Source organism: Atta colombica, unplaced genomic scaffold (assembly GCF_001594045.1).
Source record: "Atta colombica isolate Treedump-2 unplaced genomic scaffold, Acol1.0 scaffold198, whole genome shotgun sequence".
NCBI lineage: Eukaryota > Metazoa > Arthropoda > Insecta > Hymenoptera > Formicidae > Atta > Atta colombica.
The window spans coordinates 5,135,194-5,160,620 of record NW_017259291.1 but is presented as its reverse complement, the minus strand read 5'-3'; the positions used below and the strand labels follow the sequence as shown (position 1 = coordinate 5,160,620).

Genomic DNA, 25,427 nt, shown 5'->3' with positions numbered 1-25,427 from the left:
ATATATATATATGGTGCTAATAAATATATAGATTCGAAAATGTCTCTTTCAAAGGATAATTTTTAAAATATCCTTGTCATAGATTATAATTTTACATGTCACAATATTTTTGAAACGCGGAAATAATGCAAAAGTTTTATATTTTCACAGAAAATATGTCGTAATACATTGCGAATGATTGAATCAAATATGTATTTAATAAAGCGTTGAAATGAATGTGATAAATAATGGCTAATTGCAATTTGCAAATTTTAAAATTTATATCAAATCTATAATCTGCAAAGCATAAGCGTAATATATTACGAATACGAATATTATCTCTAGAGGCGAATTACTTGTGTAACACGCGCACGCGTGTGAACGATAAATCTAAGGAAAATTGTGAGCGTTTTAAACGCAAGATACGCAGAGTTATATTCCTCTCGACAACGTTATCAATATTTCACGAGTCGTACGCATCATAGCGTTAGAACAATGCATGCGTGTATGTACTCTTTCAAATCATATTTTTATTCCTTTTTCACAAGGACGTTTCCAAATAAAAGTTCCGCGTCGAATTCGCGGCCATATCAATTCGGGAGCGTTTTTCACACAAATATAAAACATTTTACTTTTTTATCGTTTTCGACCGATCCCCAGATTGTCGTGTGGTTATTTTATAACCGCCGTGTATATACACGTGCGGCAATCCTTTACTCGCGCGGCCGTCGCGCCGCACCGGTTCGATAGTTCACGACACTCGGTCGAAGTTTTCTATCGGAGAAACTTTTTTCCCAGAGAGAGAAGAGCGTTCTTAAGGGGTCATGACATCGCTCGGAGCTTTCGCACCGAGATTATCCTCCCCGCCGCCTATCGATAATCGATTATGCGAGCCGATGGTCGCACGTGAGAACCTCAAGGCTGATGTTATACGTGAAGTACAACGGGAAACACAAACTGCTTTCGCCCCGTTGTTGTTGTTGTTGTTGTTGTTGTTGTTGTTGTTGTTTTGGAGTGATGTTAGATAATAACGACCCACATAACTGACGCAACTTTTCTAATATCTTATTTGAGTTTTCTTCTCCTGAATGATTCTGTTTTATTTCATTATTGGAGGATAAGGAAAGAGAGAGGGAAAGAAAAAAGTTGAGGGAAAATCGATTGCACAATTATATTTTTTCGTGTGTAATGCGACGTAAGATGCAAAAAAGTATTAAGTTCAGAATAGAGAAATTTCTTATTCGTATCAATTACGTGTTCAATTCAAGATCCATGAATCTTAATACCATATTTCACACATATCTCTTCTCGCGGTTTATCTGCGAGATGTATTATGAGAAAGATTTTAGCACGTTCTGCGAATATCCGCTTCGTATCCTGTCGCAATCGTAATGAAATCTCGCGGATAATCCAATTCTGTATCATACGTTTATGTGGTCGAATTAAGGCGTAATGTTGGATTTTACAGGAGATAATTATAGCCTACGTGGATCAATTTTTATTAGTTTCGGTGAACGAGTTTAGTGATGAAGCGTTACGTTATTCCGCTCAAGCAAAAATCGTTCGAAAGATCCGCGCTAAGCAAGTTTTTCGTTATTTATTTTCATCCCACGATATGTAATTAACAGATCGTGAGTTAATTAAGAAAATACCAAGTCGAAGGAAAAGAAAGTGCATTCGTTTCGGGACGTTCAATACATCGATAAGAGCCGAAGTTTCTAATCGATAAGTCACGTTCCACTTGCGCGAGCGTATCGAGACGCTTCGGTAATTTCAATTTTCCCAGGCGCGATGATAAATCTCGCCGACGCGTAATTGCCGCGGGCGGCATAAAACGATACGCCGTCGGTAAATTAAATCGTAAGTGGAAAGTAGTTAAGGTCCTCCATTCGTCGCGCGCGGCACAGCCACAGACAGTGGATGAAGTGATTATTGTCGGAATGCGGTCAGGCGAGTACGGAGAATGAGTACTCACGGGTACACTTCGTTTCCCGTGTTTTCTTTCTCTGCGATTCGGGTAATTTATCGTCGTAACTGCAAAGAGAGAAGAGCAAACCGCCGACCGTGCCCGGTGCCCGCGCGCATCAGGTATATACCGTACATAATCCCGCTAAACGAAAGGAAACGTAAGCAAACCGACGTGGAGCGGTCCATTGAGAATTTATAGGTGGATTTATTAGTCATTATCGTGACCACCCAGACCGGTTGGACGCGACTATTGGCACGAATATGCGAGAGATAATAATTAGAAGGTATAACACATTGAAATTAATTGCGACACGCGATAAAATTTAATATTGATTATAAAATAGTTGATACAATCGTGACTACTTATCTGTTATCACCTCTATTATTATGTTGCACATATATACTTTAATCTTGATATATACATAGATCTATGCGCAGGATTGAGAAAGTTAGTTTTTAAATTACTTTATAAGTTACTTTTTAGATTACCTTGTATGGCTTTATTATCAAAATTAGATCAAAATTAATAGAAAAAGTAATACAAAATTGGAGCAAATGATAAAATATAATATAAAAAATAAAATATCCAAACTTATTGTACTCAATTTCTATAATAAAAAGTAACTTATAAGTAACTTGTACAGTAACTTTCTCAATCTATGCTATTTAAAACTATATACCATTGAGAAACCAATATTCCAAATAGAAACTTGTATATATTATCAGTATCAAATACGGAAATAATTTGTACCACTTACATTAATATTAACCTCAATATGGTCGAAGTAACATTAAATACTGTAAATTTGCTTTTACTTTACTAGGTGAAAGTGAAGACTTTGAATTCTTTTTGACTCTCTTTACTCTATTCTTTCGGTAGGGCAAAATTAGTGGCATGGTCATATACCTATATATCAACTATATATGAAAATCAACATAATAATCTAAATCTCTAAATGTGAAGAATACAAATAGTAATGATATTCTACAAAATTACTATGTTTCTCACACAGATGAAAGAAGTAAATAGTATTAAAAAATAATATTTGAATCAAAGAAATCGCTCTTATATATAAGGACTAGATGCATCAAGGAGTTAATATGATACCCAAAGGACGACGTCGCGATATTCTACTCGGGACACTCGTACTTCGCTCGAGAATTGCGGCTGGTTATTGCTTCGAGGGCCATCACTAGACGCAAGACCGTCCTTTGGCGGTTGGTTGCCGTTGGTGGCAACGAAGGAGGTGGCGAAGAAGGAGGTGGTGTAGATTGAGGCAACACGGTAGTGTAGTGGTAACTATAATGAGTAGTGGTTGTGTGAGTGAGGCGAGGAGAGAGAGAGAGAGAGAGAGAGAGAGAGAGAGAGAGAGAGGGTGAGAGAAGTGAAGGCAAGGGAGCGTAAGGGTGAGGAGCTGGGTCGAGCAAGGGCGAGATGGGCGAAGGGTGCCGCGTTGGATGGCGAAGAGAGAGAAGGGTCGGGGGAGTGAGAAGGGCGAGTGTGGGAAAACGTGTAGCCTCAGCCTCCACCCTTTTCCACCCACCGACCACCCTGTCGCTGCTGCTCGGTCCAAGAGGGGCAAAAGAGGAGGAGGAGGAGGAGGCGGTAGAGGGCGAACAGGGAGGACAGGGGTTGGTTAGGGGGTGGTGAGCAGGAGGAAAAAGGGAACTCTGGGGCTGCACGAGGGGAGCACGACGAAGGGAGAGAGGTTGTCGCACGCCTATCCGCTCGATAGCAGCTTACAGTCCGTACACGTTCACTACCTCCCTAGAATTTAGTGCCCTCTGTCTCTTTTTCCTTACTTCTTTCAAAATTTCGCGAAAAAGACACGTCAATGACTAGACGAATGCATATAATGTTGAGTTTTCCGTCCGGTCGTCGTACGAATTATTTCCCGGCTTACGGAGCATCTTTTTCTCGGATGTGATTGAACACCATCCACTTAGACGGGTGTCTGTTAAAAATATGAGACCTATAGAACTTTCTTTGTCATCGCTTTTTTTGCTAACTTAATTAAGTTAACTTTATTTCTCACAGTGTTATTTTGTATTACCACCCACAATATACATCAATTTAAAAAAGAATGTATTAAGATTGTTTATCATACAAACCAAAATTACTTAATTTAGTTCCATTTGTCATAATTGTCAAGTTTCAGAATTTAGTTTTCAAAATGAAAAAACAAATGGCAATGAGGAAAATATTAGGTAGAACAGTAGGTTAGGGTCGAAGGGTCAGAAGAAGAGAGTCTAAAGAGAAAGTACTATGTTGGCTATCGGATGACGATTATACAGGGAACGCCTGTTTCTTACCTTTGATGCCTTTGTGAAACTGTATCCTGCTGTGTCTCGGATAACAGAGACGTCGGTGGAATTACTGCCGAGAGACGCAGGCAGCCCTAGGCGCGAAAGCCTGAAGATCTCCCGCTTGAATCGCCCCGGAAGGACATTTCTCCCTATTATCTCGTTTTAACAGCCGGACGGTGGTGCCGTATCGGATGAGGAAAAAGTCTCGCTTCAAAGTCGCACGCGAGCGACCGAATTCGCTTTAAACGCGCCAACCCCTCGGCGCGTTTTAATTAAAAAAATATCCTCGGCCTTGCGCGAGCACAAAAGCTGAAATTACTCGAGAAACGGGCGACGACACTCGAGCAAGAGAAAGAAAGAGAAAGAAAGAAAAAGCATCCGACGTCTTGAGACTTTCGCGCGGGGATATCATTAAGCACACCTGGATGTAATACGTGCTCGTTCGCAAATTGTGGCACTGAGATATACCCGCCTCTTCCTTCTTCACGCCCGTTCCCTTCCATACCCCTCCCCCCCCCCCTCCTTTAACTCCCCCTCATCGCCGACACGCAGGCGACGTGGGAAAAAGAGAGCAACGTCAGAATTTGCTCTCGACCGTTTCCTAGGTCGCCGCCGACGGGTCTTCGTCCTGGAAAACCCTGAAAATTGATTTTCCAGGCGCGGTCTCCCGCGTTACCCACGCACAGGTCTCTCTCGGTTGCATCGATTTTCACCTGGCTTCCCCCTGTCCGCTACCCTCTTCTCTCTCTCTCTCTCTCTCTCTCTCTCTCTCTCTCTCTCTCTCTCTCTCTCTCTCTCTCGCTCGCTCGCTCGCTCGCTCTCTATCCATCGTATATCCCTTCTCTTTCTCTCCTACTGTTACCTCGTTGCCCGCCATCGCCACCGACTCAAACCAAGCGTTCATTCAGAATCCGAGAGGAAAAAAAGGAGCGAAATCTAGGTCAATGGAGGTTTGAGAAATTTGTGCGATAGTCGCCACCGCCGTTTCGTTGCGGCTCGCCGTTCGTCCGAGAGACAAGCGAGGAATATCGTCCGTGTCGATTTCACGCTGTTTCAAACGCGAATATACTCGTCGATCGAGAAATTCGCGCATTTGATAAAGCGCGAAACTAACAATGCTCGTTGGAGTTCACCGACGACGATTAAGATGTCCAAAGTGAAATAGATTTATCTCTACAAATGAATCGCTACCGAACCGTTTGCGTATTTACGATGTAGTGTAAAATATAACAGCTCGACTTCGCAGACGCACTATTTCTAATTATTTAGCGTAATGAACATCTAACAAAAACTATTATCTTATCTGACAAAGAGACTCGGAAGAAACGATGGAAGGGATGACAGAAGTGTCAAGGGAAAAGTTGCGATAATTTATTTTACCGCTGTTACAAAAATCTTACACGACTACGAGCGATCCACGCAACGAGTTAACAGCCATTTAGATAATAAACTGTGCATTTTCGCGCTAAATGATAGTCGAGATCCCCGCGGTTCCCTCGCGCATCGTTACCGTTGTCTCGAAATGAAGGAGAGAAGGTCGAGTCTCCGCGCATTAGAAAAATATCAAGGGCAATATTTCTTCCCCAAGAGTGTTGTTCGTCGTGCCTTTCGTAACCGAGAACGAGACCTCTGGAGAAAGAAGTAGGAACGGGTGAAAAGAAAACTGCGATAAGTAAAATCCTGTTGCGTTCTCTCCGATGTCCGGAATTCTATAACGCAAAGTTAAGGAGAACATACTACGATGGCCTTCAAGTCCAAAAGTTCGAAAAGTTAACACAATTCAGAGGTCCGGAGTTTTGACTGTTTCGTCGCAACATAACGAAACTTGAGAAATCATGCTGAGAAATACTTGTTGCAAACATCTTTAGAAGTCTATTTAGTCTACGACGACGATTTAACGTCTACTGTTTGAAAGAACTAATTGAAAACTATAGATTTTTCTTCCTTCTCAGAAAGAAAACTATTTTTTCCGGCTATCGCATAAAAGATGTATTTCAGATGATTAAATCGTACATGATAATGTACATGTTAATGCATATATATAGAGATACGCAAATTTATAGAGAGAGCTGAGATTTATGGAGAATTGCAGCTAATATTTCCTATGACTGTCAGCGAATATCAATAATGTGATTAATTTGTGATACTAAATGAGATCATACTGAAATTAATTATTCGGATATTTTCGGTTTTGTAGATTGGAAATATTATCTTTAGATTTCACATATTGCACATCGATTATATATCAAGTTGCACGCGGTTCAGAGATATCCATTAATAAAAATATACTACAGTAAAAATATATACGTAAATTATTTGCGGAAACAATGGTTCCATATTACAGAAAAATATTTGCATTGATGTTAATATTTATGACGTATACATTTCGGTATTTTATTTCTACTTTTAACGGCATTATCAGATGTTTTAAAAATTTATATTCTTTACATATTTTTTTCATACTAAAAAAAAATTAAATCCTTGAAACCAATACCCGGTATTACCAATTCTGATATCACCAACCATATTAGCAGATTATGTAGTAGCAAAAATTTTCAAAAACAGCAACAGCTTTCGCGATAACATTTGAATGACGGAAATTATTTCATAGAGACGTTATTCACAAAGAATATACCCGCGGGAGAAGTTCTTAGCTATTTTTTCTCGCTCGGTGAATCCACGAATTTCTCATAAATTACCATAATTTCCCAACTCTAAAAAAATAAAAGTCTCACGTTTGGGTTCGCGTAGAATTCCATCCCGATTACGTCCATATCAGAGACAAGTCGTAATTTATGGACGATCCGCGACACGGGAACGAGTGCATTTGCTTTCCATTGACGTACAGGGAGGGGGAGGGGGAGGAGGAGGAGAGAAAACACACTTTTCACACCCTCGCTCGAAATACCATAAAGCGTGTTTAAGCGGGAAGGTCGAGCGAAGTCAAGTTGGGTTAGGTTAGCGTCGTGAATGACGGAGGAGGGTCGCGTTTCGCCCCGATAAAGTTTGTTCGATCGGCCGTTAGTCTCCTTCTTATGGCCCCTTTGCCATGACAAGCTTTAAACTACGTTCATACGAAAGTTCGCGAACGTTACTCGCCCAATAACCTGAGCATTTTGCTTTAAAAAAAAAAATATATATATATATATATGTATGTATGTATGCACGAATTCTCAAAGAAAAAGAAGAAATGTGTGGATAATAAGACGTAAAAATTGATGACAAAAAACTTTCTTACAAAAATACACCTCCCTCAGAAAAATTAGATTTTACACGTCCGTTGGACGTTTAAATTCTTCTTTACCTACATCCAAAATTTATGCTAATTATGCATAAATGTATTATTCTCGAAAAGACTTCACTCGGGTCATGACTCCACAATGTGGAACCGGCATTACACACACGTGCGGTTCGTGTCTTTTCCCGTGGACTTGGAGGTCGGGCACGTTGTGCCGGAAAGCGTGCAACGGCCGCGGACGAGCGTTTAACTTTGTTCCGAAGTTCTCCAAGGTCGTGCCGGCGCGGCGCGGTGCGCCCGTTGTAGGTCGGTGCCACTGGAGTAAAGCAGCGAGAGAGAATTTCCCGAGGCCGCGTCATAAATCTCTATCTGCTGCCTGGAGGTAAATGTTCGCGGAATAGACTTTGGCGACGATTGTAATTTCGCGCCACTGGGATGTTGTCTCATCCCCACGTGTATGCGAACACGTGTGAGTGTCCGTGTACCTGTACCGCCGAGAGCGCAAAAGATTTATCTGGCCCCACTTTCTTTTCTCTCGCGTGAACGAGGAGGAGCAACGTTTATTGCTTCAGCGGTTGTGGCTTTCGGTAAATAAATTTATTATCAATGTGACGTAAACGCGGAAGAATATTTTAATTTATGAACCTTTTTATTAACTTCTTTTAAAGTCCCTTTAAACACAGCCACATACAATAATAGAAAACTTTATTTTAGATGCTGTAAAAAAAACGAAAATTTTTCTGTGATGGTTTTTTAATATCCCATGTAGGATCGACAGCAATTACAACAAAACCAACTATTATCGACTGACGGCCAAGGTCTTCTGTCAACCAGCTTTTGGCTATCACTGTTAAATGACTGGGCCAATACCATTTTACTGGGCCGATTAAAACCCTATACCGGATATTTAATTAATAAAATTTAATTACACATTTTTATTTAGACATTAGTATAGAAAAAGATATTCATCTACATAAAGTGCTAATCTACAGGAAATATTCTCTTACATGAATTTTTATCTTTGTATGTATTTATCTGCATGTATTTTAGTATTACCATAGGATTAAGATATAACCTCGAACTGATTATAATACACGATTAGCAAGACGATCAATTCTGTGACAAAGTGTGACGCAGAAAGGGATTAACGAAGTGAGACTTCAACGCGTAAATAATTCACTCGTATAGTCGGCAAATCAACCTCTACAAACGACAAGCTATTATTTCTAGTTGCACGGACGTGACACAAGGCGAACTCATAATCCAATTTTATGTGGCAAAGTAGAAAAAATCGATCGACCCATGTCTGACCTAAACTCCGCGTTTAATCCTTTTCTATCGGTTCTATAGCTTGATCCGCCGACAAAGTATTATTTGCCCGTTAAATTGTTGCGATAACGCAGTATACAGTTTCGCGGAAATGTCAAAAACAAAACTCCCCGGGGGATTACTTGACAACGAGCACTTAGCTGCTCATTCGTACGGCCGTAAAAACGAGCGTTTGAACTTTTCGCACGCACTGCCGATCTGCATAACCGCGGCAAAAACCGGTGCGAATACCTTTTATACGTTACGTTAAGCGCCGTGTTTGCTTTTCGCGATACGAAATAAACGATCGCGCGCGTTTACCAAGCATTCATACGTCAATATTTAGAACGAATTGTCGTCCGTACGATTTACCGCTGTTTGTACGCTATTTATACGCGCTATTTATTATTTATACAATGGAAATTTGCGATTCGCGGCGCTAATTGACGCTCGTCGCTGTTGCAACATTCAAGCGGTCAACCGCTAATCGTTTGTACATCTTGCACGAGATTAATTTATATATCTTCATGAAATAGTTCTCTCTCTCTCTCTCTCTCTCTCTCTCTCTCTCTCTCTGAGCTTTCCTTTCTCTCTTTCCGCATTTATTCTATATCCGCAATAGATCAAAATTAAAACAAGTGATCTTACAATATCCTAAAATGGATATCACCCAGTTTTACCGTGTAATAATAGTAAATTAATAATGGAATATCAATAATTTCATCAATACTTCACAAATAATTAAAACTGCTATCTTGTAGAATTAATTCGACAATAGATTATTTAAGAAAATTGGATGACGAAGAAAATTAATTTGAATTATTGCTTCGATTAAAATATTTCGATTAAGTTGAAATTAAGAAAAAAAAGGTGAATCGGATTAAAATATGTCTCAAGTGTGTAATAAACTTTAATGATGAAATTCACGATGATTTTAGTATAATCCGGGCAAAACGATACCAGCGCGGTACCATCGACAATGGAAACAACAATGGTTGTCATTTCTATTACAATAGACACGCTGCGCGCTTCTGTTCTAACAATTCCATTATCTCCGCGCGAAAGCCTCCGCCAGGGCGAGGCTTTATTATGCCTATCAGAAAATTTAGATCGTTTATTTAATGGGATATAAATAGTCGAGCGCGGCCTATTAACAAAATACGGAGTATTTCGCGCGGAACAATAGCTTTGCGAAGTCATTTGGCCGTTCATGCGACGACTGCAATTATACGTTTCGTTATAATGGCGCCACAAGTAAGCAATTTAATGCTTAACGTTATGCAATTAAAATTAAAAATGGATCACATAATATCACGGACGTCGATTTCATTAAAATTTTTAAAAGCCGACCATGCGTTTCGGCGATGCGTTTCAACGATGTAACATGCTCCATTGTACACGATAATAATTTCATCTTTTTTTTTTCGTAGCCACAATTACTGCAAGATGTGAAAAATGCAAGGGAAACCATTTTAAATTTAATAATTTATCAAGCATTTAATTTGAAAGTCTAATTTTGCTTGTGAATCTTAAATTAATAGGTCAGGATCAATTCACAAATTAATACTTTACTACACGGAGTAATGAAGTTCATTATGATCGTGAGGACGCGATCATTAAGTTCTTAGTATTAATTTATGCAGTTAAGTAATTGTGCTTCTCTTTTCAGGGAAATGCCTACATCTAAGTGGTCTCACGCCCGAACCATTGACTGCGGACGACGATTACAAACTTTTGCGACTCGGTATTGGCTTTACAAATATGGTAGCACGTGCGACGAAAGGCAGCGCAGATCTTACAAGAAAGGAAATTAAAGAAGGTCAGTATGTCGAACGCTTTTAGTATGTTCGAAACGAGCGATGAGATAATTACGAAATCTCGGTCGAAAATAATTATTGCATAAGCCGATATCGCCCCGACATAATTTACGGGAAAATTAATTTGAACTTTGTATTATATTCACGTTATACAATATTTTATCATAATATTTATATTTTATTATATAAAAAAATCGAAAGATAGGATATGTATCGGTCCGATTAATATTTATGAATTTGAACTCTACAATTTCGATGTAATAAGCATTTGAGACATGAAATGAAAACATTCTTAAAATTTATGAAGTTATTTTTGTAACGATTAATTATATACAGAGTTCCTATTGATTTTTTTAATTAATTCTTTAGTCATCTCGATTTTTCTTTTAAAACGGTTTATTCCAAATTTGTAATTCGGAACATTGACCTGACATGCATCGGCGTTTACATCTATTGTTTTCCTTTTTCTATTTCCATTAAAGTCGGCTCTAAAACGACATGGCCAACATGTGCCTTTGACGAATGTTATCCCTACTGGAATAATGTTGACATTCACGCCTATTACTTTCCTTTTTCTATTGAAAAAAAAGGAAGACAAGGGTCATTGATGTACATCAATACAATGCCAATGAATCTTGGACAATCAATTATTGAAACTTTCGAAAATTCTTTTGAAAATTCTTCTAAAAAACAAGGAGGAAACAATGATTTAATTGTTAGAATTGTAATATTTTATGTATCTATTGAAATAATTGAAAAGAAATTCAAAAAATTCAAAGACACATGTTTTTAAATTTTCATCATCAACATCAATTAATATCTCACAAAGATTGTATCACGATTATCTGGAACCGATTCTCTTTGAAATATATTATTAAACACAAAAAGTTTTGGAAAGTTGTTTCACTTCTTAAATCTGAGAATAAGCCGATAAGAAAGAACATATATGTGCCTCTTAAATATTGCTGTTTGACAACATATAGCGAGTGCAAAAAGTATTCGTACAGAGAAAATATTTTTAAAAAGTAAATATTATCCAGTAAGAAATGAATCATCGAATTTATGTCGAATCGATGATTTTGAACACCAATTCAACGTCGATTCGATAATCATTTCTTGCTGGATAATTAACAATTTATTGATAAAGAATAAAATAGACTGTATGTTTCTTAAAATTATATATACCAAAAAGACGTGTATTAATTATAGAAAATATATCTGAAAAATAAGCGAAAATTAAAAATTCTATTGTTTGGATGCTTAAAATATTCGTACAGTCCAGAAATTTAACTTCTAAAATCAGAAATACAGGAATGCGAAACTTGTTTGTTTATGTTAGAACAGAATATATTCATTATATAAAATGACTAATTAATGTTTATTTTTTACAAATAAGACTTTTTTTAATAAGCAAAAATTTCCTTACACGAATTTTTGCTCTCACTGTACTTCGAGGAAATTCGAATCAGTACCGGATAGTTGTTATGACACAGCCCTTTGTTGATTATCAAATATTCTAAAAACAGAAAATAACCGAGAGATGTTTACAAATACATATCCTATAAATTGATAAGCTTTCGAAATGATTGTCCTAAAGCAACTGAGAAAGCTAATGAAATTCGAGAAAATTTCAAGAAAGCAACGTGGCTTTAACGGTAAGCGAACTATTCGATCGCTATTATTTTGCTCGAATGTTCTCAATTGTGATTGGCCGCTTAAGTAAGAAGTTCAATGGCGTATTTGTATTCGACGTTTCAACTATGGTTCTGGTAAACGAAACCTACAAATCCTACCGTGACGCAGCGCTTTCTTTGTTGTTTTGCTTAGGTAGTTTTCTTTGCAGTTTAGAGGTCTATAGTATCTCTAGCTTAGGTAGTAGTAACTCCAGTATACTTCAAACAATCAGTACGATTTCGACTGTAAGACTGTAAACGTCGCTCCGAGAAGACCCGTGCTAAATCTCGGAAGAGATACGCACAATCACAGCATGGGAAGCACGGGTTAAAGAAATAATCGCGAGATAAGTGCGTGAGAGGCATCCAGGGTGAATTATCTAAATCGCTGGAACGTAAGGAGTGTTCTCTTTTTCTTTTAACGGTGCAATGCGTGCTCACGACGTAAACTTCGGTCTCGCTCAAGTTTATTTATTCGTACTCTACCCTTCGTTCGAAGTTTCGGGGTACACTCTTGCTTCGAATATATCTTAAAAATGTGAAATGAGAATCTCATCGAATGCATTGAATTTTAAATAAATAAACGCGACCCAAAAATTCTCACGTTGCGGAATTTATGCCAAAAAAAGACGTTGTTACACGTGTTATACAGTTACGTGTTTTCCGAGCAGCCATGTGTGTGTAATAAAGAAGCGAGAATATAGAGGCTTACATAACGCATAGTGCATAAGAAAGTGAACCAATCAAAGCAATTAAGCAGTAAGCGAATCGACATTTCTATGGGCTTTCTACAATAAGCCACAACCTACTAAGCTTTAAATCTAAATAATAAAGTCGTAAGAAATTGATTAATCGCAGTCGAATGTGAGAAAAATAATTGACTATGATTGGTCAAGTGTTGAAAGTCCATTGATTCGACGCTGCTTTACATTATTGCCTTATATCTCTACTGTGATTGGCTGATTCGCTTATGCCTTACGTTTTTTGTGTGCTGTAGTCTTTGTTCCTCTCGTTCGGAGGAGAAACATCCGTCTCTTACTAACGTCAGGCCGAATTCAATAGACGCGATGCCACGAGTGGGGAAAGTTTCGACATATCGATGCGAGATCGTTTTACTGACATTCATAAAAACGCCTAATGCCCATTTCTACCAATCTAGATTAACTTTAACCTCGGTTAAACTTAGGGTAGTATTCATAGTTCATCCTTATTATAAGGTCATCTTAAGCAGCTCTACAATGAGATTTTAAGGTGTAAATCTTAAACTTTTTAAATTTTAAAACTTAAGCTGTAAGAAATTAATCAATCGAATATGAGGAAAATAATTGACAATAAATAAAATCTTTAGATGCTAATAAAGCCCTTCGATTGACTTATGATATTTTAAGGCTGTACTTGAATATAAGAATTGGCTACGAAGACCGGTCTTACTCTTTGTCTTTTTCTAATCCTTAGAATTAGAAAAACATGAAAAGTTAGTTGAAGGTTAAAATTACATTGGTAGAAGGTACGGAGTATAAATGGTGGGGTTATCGCATATACAGGGCGTTTCACACGATACCTTGCGAACCGAGACTTTAAAAAATTGATTTTTTTTTTTTTTCGATAGAAAGATACATTCAAATTTATTTGACTATTTTAATTCTCTTAAACGATCATTTCATTAATTGAATTAATTAACAGATTCACTGTCTAGAACAAGTCTTCATAATCCATCTTTAACTCCTTTTTGCTGACGCATATCCAGAGTGAAGTGAACTTATATTCCGCGATATCCATGAAAAAGAAAGGAACAGTACAAAACCGACGTACAAGCAGATAAAAGTAAACATAACAATGCTAATGAGATAAAAGCCGGTTGCATCAACAGGTTAGGGCCGAGCGAACCGTGTGTGCGAATGCCTCCATGTTTCTTTCCGGAATAACAGCTCTAATCGCTTTTCCCACGCGCCGCATGGAAACAAAAAATTTTCCAATTTATCTCTGAAATTCGACGGAGTGGCTCGAACGTTAACATTCATTCATCGTACACGGCAAGCGTCTTGCCACAATGTATCTCAATCTCGATCGATCTCTTTCGAAGGGACTTGGATACATTTATGAACGACATCCACCGCGATATTATCGCAGCAATGTAACTAACCGGAAAAAGATGTACCGGCGCCATTTGTGACAATAGCAAACGGCGCCGTTACACGGCATCGGTGAAAAGGAACACAAGCTCGTGGATCATGATCGAAGGGTGCTCACCGTATCGTCGATCGTCCATCGCGTACCCATGTTGGAGCCGGTCGTCCTCCTCGATGGACGTCGCGGTCCATCTCATCGTGTCGACGCACTCACGCTCGTACGAAGCGTCGTATCTCACTTCTTCCATCCCGCAGCAGTCCTCGAAACGTTTTTTAACGGACCGATTACTTCGACATAGCGGCCATGCGTGTACGCGACGCGGGAAGCGGCAGTACTGCCAACTTTATCGGCCGCTCGCTCCGCTCGCTCTTAAAGGCATATCGCAACACGCGTGTCGCGTATCGCCCTGCCGAAAGCGATGTAGACCCCTCCATCCATCCGAAAATGTCGCCCTACCGACGGACTTTGATTTGCTTATCATTAGAGAGATGCGCGACGCCACTGATTTCATTTTTAAATCCTATAACCACATGGTTCGGTGAAATACATGCGGTATTTTGTATTTGTACTCTGTAAATCATTTGGAGTAAGTCTCACTCCGAAAGAAAATGAACTGAAAATTGAGGCAGTCTTGAAAAGAAAAGAGCGTCGTATTATTTATTAGGAGCGGGTGAGAACAGTAATAATTAATAGCTAATAAACTATTCATCGGCGATGTCCCCGTATTTCAGGAAAATTGCGTCTCTTCTTTTTTCGCGAGAAGTTGGAGTCATCCGGTGGAGCATCAAACGTCAAGTCCCACTAAAATAAAGTAGCCGATAAATTAATGGCCGGAAGTATAAAAGCGGAGTAGAGGTCGAACACTTTTCTCACCACTTCAAATGAGATTAGTTAATAACGGCTGGTCACCAACTATGTATTTAAATAACACTGACTCGCGTATCCTATTAACCGACATGCGTATCGATACTTTCAACACTTGGAAAATACGAAAAGGAATGCGAATGTAATGGAGGTCCTGCATGAGTTTCAAAAGGCGTCGCTCTCCTCTCCCTCTAAATTCGAGAAACAAACAATTGAATTATAAAAATCATTTTTACGACAAAAAATTAACTCAAACAATAAAAAATCTAAATCGAGATGTAAGACGTCGAAAAGACATTTTGCGAGAACCTTCTAAAAGGCTTCCAAGATTTATTTCTATCAATAGATTAACTTCGATCTCGGGTTTATTTAGTTTTCTTTATTTATCCTTTTTTAATTCTTAGAATTAGAAGATGATAAAAAATAAGTTAAACCGAAATTAAAGTTAATGTATGTTGATAGGAATGAACGTTTTTCATTTTCTGATGAACTTATGGTTAGACTTAACCAGATAATGGAAAAATTTTATTTTTTTCACTACGGTTAATCACTAAACTGATGATTTTTTTTTAAGTTATCATTACAAAACTATCAATCCATTAATTAATCATAGCTGAAAAAACACTTTTATATTATCATCAAATTAAGTCTAAACTGAGTAAAACTACAAGTTAATCAGATAATAAAAAGCCAGACGTTAAAGATGTCTTATATCCTGATTTTAAATTTTATGTTGTCTATGAACATATTTATACTTATTGACCAATGCCTGGCTTACATTAATATTCCTTAACACACTTCTTTTACGTAAGTAACTTAATAAATTTTGTGTAAATTTATTATATTCCCCTCTACTAAAATTTTATTTAAAAAAAATTCTATTTACGATATGTCCTGCTACGATCAGTCAAAAACAATGCGAATACAGAAATGAATGAATTAGAATCTTGAGTAACTGCATAATTCCAGAATGACTTAATTTCTGTAATTGAGACAATTACAGTCGCATCTGTACTTACGTTTATACCGTGCAGAAATCGTTTCGTTTACTTTACGTTATTCGATTGTTACGTCTTTCGTAATAGAGGATATCTTTAATTATTATTACTAAGTACTCTTTTATTAAATTGCAACGCGATAATTTCTCTCTCGTTTACAAAAATATATAGAATGGATGAATTGCATGATATAAATAGCATTTACGAATGAACGCGAGGATAAAGAGGAGCGATAGGTGTAATCTGTAATCAATGACTTTATGTAATAATGTCTATATTTATAAGTTAGGGTAATTATAGGCAAGCGTAAATGTACTGTCTATGCTATAAAATTTGAATTTAATTGAATTTGTTTTAAAGTTTTAAAATATATTAGAGGTAAAAAAGAATATTAAAGAGAAAGAGATAACAAGTACTATTTATTTATGTGTTAATCGATTACTTTAATTCCTTTTCATTTGGTTGTTAATTATCAATATTATATATCAAATTGTAATATATTTACTTATAATTGTATTAATTATATTTACATTAATTATTGTTTTTATTTTGCAGGTAGTCACATTCTACTCGAGAAATTACGAAAGTATAAGCCAAAAATTGCAGTATTCAACGGCAAACTCATATACGAAGTATTCTCGGGAAAGAAGGAATTTGGGTTTGGCAGACAACCGAACCTCGTCGAGGGTACCAATACGGTAAAATAGCTTACATTTTTCTTCATGCTCTTGCACTGAAAAAATATCCTGCGTAACACAGAATTCAAAAATTCCTCAAGGAAAGCCATTTAAAGGAATTCTAAAATATTCGGACGTTTCACGCATCTTTACTTACTTTTTGTGTTGCTCAGAATATTAAAAATGTGGTCTGTTTTCTGTTTCTGCACTAGCCTGCACTAGAACTCTTTTTCTCGCTTTCGACAAATATCAAATTTTTCTCACTCTTTCTTCAGTTCCAAAAGTGTACACTAGTTCAGCCACAGAAAACAGATCTCTTATATCTATAATTTCAGTGAGAATGTAGATCTCAGACAATATATTATCACAAATAAACAGAAATTATTTTCGTTATATTTTACTATGCCACTTGAACTCAATAAAATTATTTTACATACAATGAATTTTACTGGACCGTACATTTGAAAATTCAATGATAAGAAATAAGATTAATGACCGTAACGATTAAAGCTAAATCTTTCTTTTCTGGTCAAATAATCAATTCAATCTGAATTACTATACATACTATGTATGTGATTATTTTATATTTATTATACATATATGAAATTTTAATGTTTATAATTTTACTTATATAATTATTTAGAAAATCAAAATCCTCACTTTTCGATGTTGTGTATTGCAGTACATGTGGGTTATGCCCTCAAGCAGCGCGAGGTGTGCTCAACTACCACGTGCTGCTGATAAGGTGCCATATTACGCTGCCCTAAAGAAATTCCGCGACTACCTAAACGGTACGATCACGCACTTGGACGAATCAGACATCGTATTCGCCGATTCAAAACTCAAGAAGAAGGAACACGAAGCGATCGAGGATAAGAAGTCAGTATTTACCGACGATTTGCCCGACGGTGAGAGCCGAATCACGGAGATCAACGGCATGGGAATTAAGCAGGAGACGGGCGTGATACCTGGCAAGAAGAAACGCGGAAGACCGAAAAAGATAAAAAATCCAGAGGATCAGCCACCACCGGATCCTGAGAAGCTGGACGCGAATGGCGAGGTCATTAAAAAACGTCGCGGTCGTCCGAAAAAGATCCATCAACAGCAAAAGCAAATGGAGCGGGAGAATCGTGAGAGAGAGCAGCAACAGCAACAACATCAGGTGATGGGCCACTTGAACGACGGATATAGTAACGTGTCGAACTGCTTTTCGCCACCACTGATGTCACCTCCAAAGTTCCAGCATATGGCACCGTATGCGCCGACGATGAATGATGGCTTCTTCGGCCAGGGAATGAACGACAATAGCCCGTACAATATGAGCGCGAAGCAAAGCCCTGTGCACTTGCAGCAGCATTACAGCCAGAGCCCCAAGTCCATGTCGCTGTCGTTCACTCACTCGGACTTATCGTCGGAAATCAATACTGCAATCTCGTCGGAGAACAATCTCGAGCCGTCGCCTTTGACGTCGCCTAGCGTCGACCATCCGGACTTTGAACCGCCCACCAGCATGTCGCAGCAAAACATGGGCAACGATCATCGTCAGTATAATCCGGCTGGAGGGCCCGATCCAACGGGTCACCATGGCAGTCCTGGCACGCCGTCCCATAACAGCTACGCCAACTACATGGGTTACCATGAGCAGCCACCAGACGCGCATAATCCGCATCCGCATCAGACGACATCGACGCCTCTCAGCCAGACCGCCGAGGACCATTCTCATCATTCGCATCCAACGCCACCGCATCCACACACGCCCACTCATACGTCCATGTCGCCGCACCATCCGCACGAACAATATGGCATCAAGAGGAATTCCGGTCAGGACGTGGCGTCTAAGAGTCTGAGCGACCTAGAATCCCTCGTGGACCAGATCCCGAGCATAGCCGATGGCGGTAATCAGCGCTTGCAACATGCGCATCCGGGTATGCCGGGCGATGATAGCTTGGCAGAGAAGATGGACGCCCACCATCAGTCCTACATGTCCGGTTTCGGCGGCATGCCGGCTGGACCAGCTGGAATGGCCAATTACAGTCCACCGTTGCCGCCGGGTAGTGGAATCTATCCCTCCTCGCTACACCACTCTCCCACCGACGCTGGCTATGGAGGTTTATACGGTATGAACAGTCGTCATCATCAAGACTCTCAGCAACAGCAGCAGCAGCAGCCACAACATCAACAGCAGCAGCAGCAGCAACAACAGCAACAGCACAGCAAGTCCTATACGGTGGAAAATCTCGCGTCCAGTAACTACACCCCTAGCATGAATCACGGACACCCCAGCAACTCTTACCCCAACATCATAACCGGGCACTATCCGGTACCGATGGGCTCGACCAATGGATATCTGTTCGGAGGCCTCGAGACAAGCTTGATGCAGCGTACATACGGAATCGGTGGGATGAGCGGCATGAGTAGCATGCATCCATCCGCCGCCCTCGGTCACCCGATGGCGGGCAATCCGTATCCGTACAACGGCTCGTACTCAAGCTCGTTCGATGCTTATCCAGCGCCACCGACGGGCATACACGCGCCCAGCGCCAATTACCCCGGCTACGTCGGCACGGCTGGCGCGGCGTCCAGCAGCACCACCTCGCCGCCGTCCTACCTCGCACCGTCGCACCACAGACCACCGGTTGACCTCTCCTATGACGGTGTATGATAATCGATGTGAGATACCGTTCGCCGACCCACCACTAGCCCCCGATGATCCTATCTCTTTCTCTCTCCATCTCCATCTCCATCCCATCCCATCCTCACCAACCTCACCTTCGCCTGCCGCCGATCGCCTCCTGTGCGCGCGCGCGAGCGACGCACGTATCCGCCGCGTTTATCTTTTCTACGTATTTTTACACACGTCTTTTAAGACACGGCTCTCAACGTGTCGGGGTCGCACCGTCGCGCGTCGTCCCCCCCGAATCGCCGTTCCTTCATCCTTGTCATTTTCTCTCTTTAAATCACTCTCTCCGCGAAATCACTCTCCGCGAGATGCTATCTCCAATCTGCGAGCAATCTTTCGCTCTTTGTCGATCCATTTGCCGCACGATACTCTATTTCCTCTTTTTCACTCACCTTTGCTCAAGCCAGTTCTATGTACAAAGCACCCCAGAATTGGCGAAAAATGGATATACACATTTTTCCTCTCACCAAGATAACATCGAGACTTTGATAGCAATAATGAACTATTATCCGAATTATTATTAGATAGTATATCTAATGCATTTTGTTTCAGATGGATACTACTTTAAGAATCTGAAGCTTAGTTCCTAAGATATTGAAATCGAGATTTGAAACATTGTGCGAAAATGAAGATGCCATCCCTAGTAAAAATGAAGCGTAAGACAAAAAAGAATGCAAGTCGAATGTAAAGGGAAAGATAGAAGCGTAAGCAAATATATTCTAAGGAGATTGAAATAATGTAAGAGAAGCATTAAAATGCTTTACGCTTCTTTTGCATTCTATTATTTCAATTTACGTTCCTTAAATCGTTTGTTTACGTTTGTGTCACTATTTTTACGTTCGATTTTTACGTTCCTTTTTCTCTTGTGCTTTATTTTCGCCAGGAATTCGAGGCATACATATTGTATTGTCTATATTGCGTCAATTTTGGGGCAGCCTATGCAACTGTCGGTCTTTCATTTCAATATCTCTCCACTCTTTCTCCCTGCATTCCGCTTCTACGTACTTCGTCGCCACATCTCTCTCGTACTCTATTTTTTTTTATCACGCTCTCGATATGTGATTACGCCATGAGTAATTACGGGCGCGCGGCTCGGGAACGGGAAAACCACTCCACTGAAACGCGACTAGCGCACGCAACGAACAAGAATTGTAAGGGTAGATCAGGTTCGCCGATCGCGTTCTGTACCGATCCGATCGCTAAAGTATACTTACACGGGCACGCATTCTGATAACCATAACGATAAATGACCTTAATACCGAACAGACCACGGATTACGAATTCGGCCGACGTAGCCAAGGTCGGACAAACATGTAATTACACTATTCTTCTTTCCGACATCGATCAGGAAATATCGATCACACTGATTGCTACGAGCATATCTACGAGCTTTAACCGAAACCATGTTTCTGTAAACTCTTTCATATTTCGAAGGGCATTCAATATTGCAAATGGGGTATATAGATGGGTATATATCCTAATTTGTAATTGCAAATTGTTATCTTCGAAAGTCAATAAGAAACGACGCGTCATAAAGTAAAACACGAAGTCCGAAAATATTACCGATTATATCGAAACAAGTATAATTTCGATGAATTCAAATTCTCAATGCACAGGAAATAATAGAATTTATTAGAAATAGAATTTATTAATTAATTTATTTTAATCAATGATTATTATATAATACTTATTGTGCAATAGTTATTATACATTGATTGATTTTTTACTTAAAATTTCTCTTTTTTATCAACGATATTGTGATGTTATCATTTTATGTAAAATATATAATATTATATATTAACAATTATATATTATTTATATATATTTATATATATATAAATATATATATATATATATATAATATATTGTTTATGATATTATATATTTTATATTACAAAAACAACATTATAAAGTATAATATTATTTATTGAGAATAATGAGAGTGCAATAAGATTTTTGTGATAATATAAAAAATGACTTTTTCGTGTCCATCAGAAATGGAGTTGATCGAATTTATATCGGTTTCGTTACGACAAAAAAAACGCGCTACAATTGTACGATTAGAATAATAGCATAGATCATTTACTTATCGTTTATGTATCTCATTGCGTCTTCTTAATACCATCAGCCTATTGTAATGTTATTAATGTGTTGCGTATTTGATTAATTAACACGTCAAATGCTGCACTTTATATGACGATACAATTTCATGTCATCAGAATTACTATCTTATTAATTGCTTTCTCTAAAAAATCGACGATTTGCTTCATTTTACAACTTTACGTGATAGGACGCACGTAATATATTATTTGTTAGAAGCGATATTTACAATTACAATTTTTTCACCATTCAGCTTTTGACACAGAAATGATCGAAGAAATGATTATTTTGACGGAAGAAGAGAAATCCGCCAAAAGATTTATCTTTTATAAACTTGTAACTAAGGAGTCATCTCCTCTCGATGAGCAATCGTTCTCATTTCGATCGTGCACCGAGCCGAGCTTAATCGAATTGAAAGTTTCAAGTTCACGAGGAACTCTGTAGTTCGCTCGGTTGTGCCATAATGAGGTATCGTTGCTAATATAGCAAATTAGTCTAAGTAAAAGTGATAGAAGGGACGCACGTAAATAATTGTTGACCCATCAAAAAATTACAAAGCTCGGTTGTGAAATTACGATTTTACGTACCCTCTCACGTTTCTACGAGTCCGTGTTCGTTATCATACAGCAACAAAATAAGAACGCGATCAATCGATTTCCTTGCGTTCAGAGCATCATCGTTTCTGAACGTGCGAATCTGCATCGACCATTATCAGCGCGGTCGGATGTTTCTTAGCCCGAATAAAAGATACGCTATCATTTGTTTCGTTTATTCTTTTTCTTGTCACGCACAGAGTGTTACAGATTAAATAATTTTCCAATTTCCATTTTTGTTATTTTTCACCGAAAAATCACATCTTCTCATCGTGCTCTAACGAGAGATGAGCGTGAAAAATGTTACCACAAATTGCGCGCTGCGCGTCACTCTCGCGCTCGCAGCACGTGAGCTTTTTTTAACAGAGTAGATATTAATCGTTATCGTCATTGTATCGTTAAGGTTACTGCACATAGCAAGAAAAAAAAATCAAGTCCGATTGCGTCGGTGCATCTTCAATCGTGGCACGACCACTTTTGTCAATGTTGGTCAAATTTAACCATAGTTTAATCCTTATCCGGGGAAAAAAGAACTGTTTCTCGAACGCAACATTCAGAAGGAAAGTGTAAAAAATGTTATATAAAAATATCACGCGATTATAAAGTTTCCTTTGTATTCGTTTCCTTCCGCAATCGGATAAACTCAATTTTGCATAAAAGAATCCGTTGAATTGTAGATGTAACTTAAACGTTATGCTAATTCAAGTGCTGCATGTCATTTCCATTTAATATTTCGAGATACTTTTTCGGATATTTTTTGCGTTAAAAATTCTAAATTTTATATATGTTTATTCGCGCGACGTTTGATCAGCGTCATTTAATTAGAAATGAGAAATAACTTGTTTATCTCCTTCTCGGAAAATGAAGAGACTAAAGGGAGACAGAAAATCGATTAAACTAAGGTTGATGTTAATCGATGTTAATAGAACCGGCCTTGCAACTCGCGCGCGGGACGGAATTCGCTGACGATCGACCGAATTATAACTTGAACCTTGGTTCAAGAGAGACCGCCCGCGCGACCGGATTCCAAGCTTACTTAACGTAAGAAGATGCATGAGCCCAAAACGTGAGAGGCAGAAGAAGGAAGAGACTATTCGTGTGTACTTTAATTGTTTTATCATCACCGCGCCATCCACTTTCGTACCTCGCGCCCGCAACAGCCATCGCCGTTTTCTCGTTGCAACTCTGGCTATTATTTATCGTTACAACTCGATATCGCTGTGGAGTTACGTCGTTATTAACATAGTCGCGTTACGTTGTCTCGTTAATTATATTCTGTTATGCGTTTCGCATTTTGCCGAAAGTCACTATATATTAATACACGATTATATGAAAACGGACACACGCACTCACGCGCACTCCACACACACACACACACACACACACACACACACACACACACACACAAAACAAACACACATGCATACACTTACATGCAGTCGTAATAAATATAGCTGGCATTAATCGGCATCCTCCTTTGTCGCTGACCGACGCTGTAAAGTGACGCATCTGGCATGATTATAAATATATATACAGATATAAATATATAAATATATAAATATATATATAGATATTATATAAATATAAACTATAAATATATTATATATGTAAGGATAAGCGAGCAACATTTATCTCGGGTGAAATCACCTAGGATGTGTCGAAACATTTAAGATGATGCACAGGGTATAGATGAGAATCGTTGATATAATAACTGATGTCTATATTATAGATGTTTCTTTCGTTCCATCATCGGCCTCAACATACACACATACAGACATAAATTATATAATATCTGTACACAGCATACACACACACGCGCGCGCGCGCACGCACACACACACACACACACACACACACACACACACACACAAACACGCATACATATAAACATACAGACACGATCGCGAGTCACGAGTACATACGATCGAAGTTTATTGTAGTAGATGTTTTTCAGAAATCCAATCCGATTCCGGACGGCGGCCAAGAATAATAGATGTCATCGGTGTGTTAGTCGCGCAACAACATTCATCGATTCGCAATCGAAAAGATGAGGATTAATATACACATAACTCTGGCCGGTCGGTGCGACCGGCACATCCAACCGCACTACTAATTAATTGACTCTTCGATTAATCAAATTAACTAACTGATTGTAAATTGATCGCTCTATATTAAGGACTTTACTATTAAGTATAAATATATATTATACAGATATATAAAAGTGTGGATTCGCTGTTGAACGTGTCGAATTAAACAAAGCAAAAAAGAAAAAAAGAACAAAATCCGAGAGTTAAGTAAGCGAGTAAGAGAGCTTGGGCCGGGATTTGTGCCGGCCTCCGACATATTTTTTAATCGCTTCGAACCTCTATTATTCTACCTATTAATTAAACGTAATGGTGTATCTACGTGTGCGTTCGAACGATCGGCCTGATCCGTATCGCGGATCCCAGCTCTGCCAGCTCCTGTCGTCGATCGGGTCGCGATCGCTCGGGCAGTCGAGATGTGTTCTGTATCTGAATTAACGAATGTACTTCTCGAATATTCATCGCTCCTACGAAATATCGCGGGATAAGGAAGGGTGATAGATGCTCGTCGAAAAGTGCAGTTTGACGATAGCTCGAAAGAAAAGAAAAAAAAAAAAAAGAAAAAGAAAAAGAAATTTTTCCCTTGCTCTTTTGCCGCCCGATCCTAACGAAGCCCACGCAGATCTCCAACGGACGTTACATTGGGTGCTCAGTGGATACCCGAGTATCCCGCAATATGTAAATCTGTATGTCTCTGCTCGTACTACTACGATATTTTATGTGAAAAATGAATTGTTACAAAATACATTACTGATATAACACCGAAAGAGAATGGTAATTCTTTACCCGAAAGAAGTCTTTCTTTCTCGAACGATAAGCAAACGGTAAGCGACGTTGGGAACTATAATAAGTTCTTACGGTCTCTTTATCCCTCGGTGCAATATCATGTGACCTTTTTATAACAAAGAAGTTCATACAAAGGTGTCATTAATGATACTGCGGAATATTTGGAGGTCTGAACTTGATCAACACTACTACGATTATCTGCGTGTCGACTGATCTCTTTTTTTT

General features: G+C 38.8%; 2 protein-coding genes across 2 annotated transcripts in view; one reads left to right on the top strand and one right to left on the bottom strand.

The window, feature by feature from the left end:
• Positions 1 to 14,575, bottom strand: part of LOC108686989 — a 131,308-nt gene extending 116,733 nt beyond the window's left edge. The window contains exon 1 of the mRNA XM_018192536.1: positions 14,541 to 14,575. Within this exon, the coding sequence (XP_018048025.1) occupies positions 14,541 to 14,559 (19 nt within the window). The 5' untranslated portion in view covers positions 14,560 to 14,575. The remainder of the gene's footprint in view (positions 1 to 14,540) is intronic.
• LOC108686990 overlaps positions 1 to 20,876 on the top strand; it is a 117,301-nt gene extending 96,425 nt beyond the window's left edge. The window contains exons 7-9 of the mRNA XM_018192537.1: positions 10,470 to 10,619; positions 16,838 to 16,980; positions 17,642 to 20,876. Of these exons, the coding sequence (XP_018048026.1) occupies positions 10,470 to 10,619; positions 16,838 to 16,980; positions 17,642 to 19,621 (2,273 nt within the window). The 3' untranslated portion in view covers positions 19,622 to 20,876. The remainder of the gene's footprint in view (positions 1 to 10,469; positions 10,620 to 16,837; positions 16,981 to 17,641) is intronic.
• The last annotated feature ends 4,551 nt before the right edge of the window (positions 20,877 to 25,427 follow it).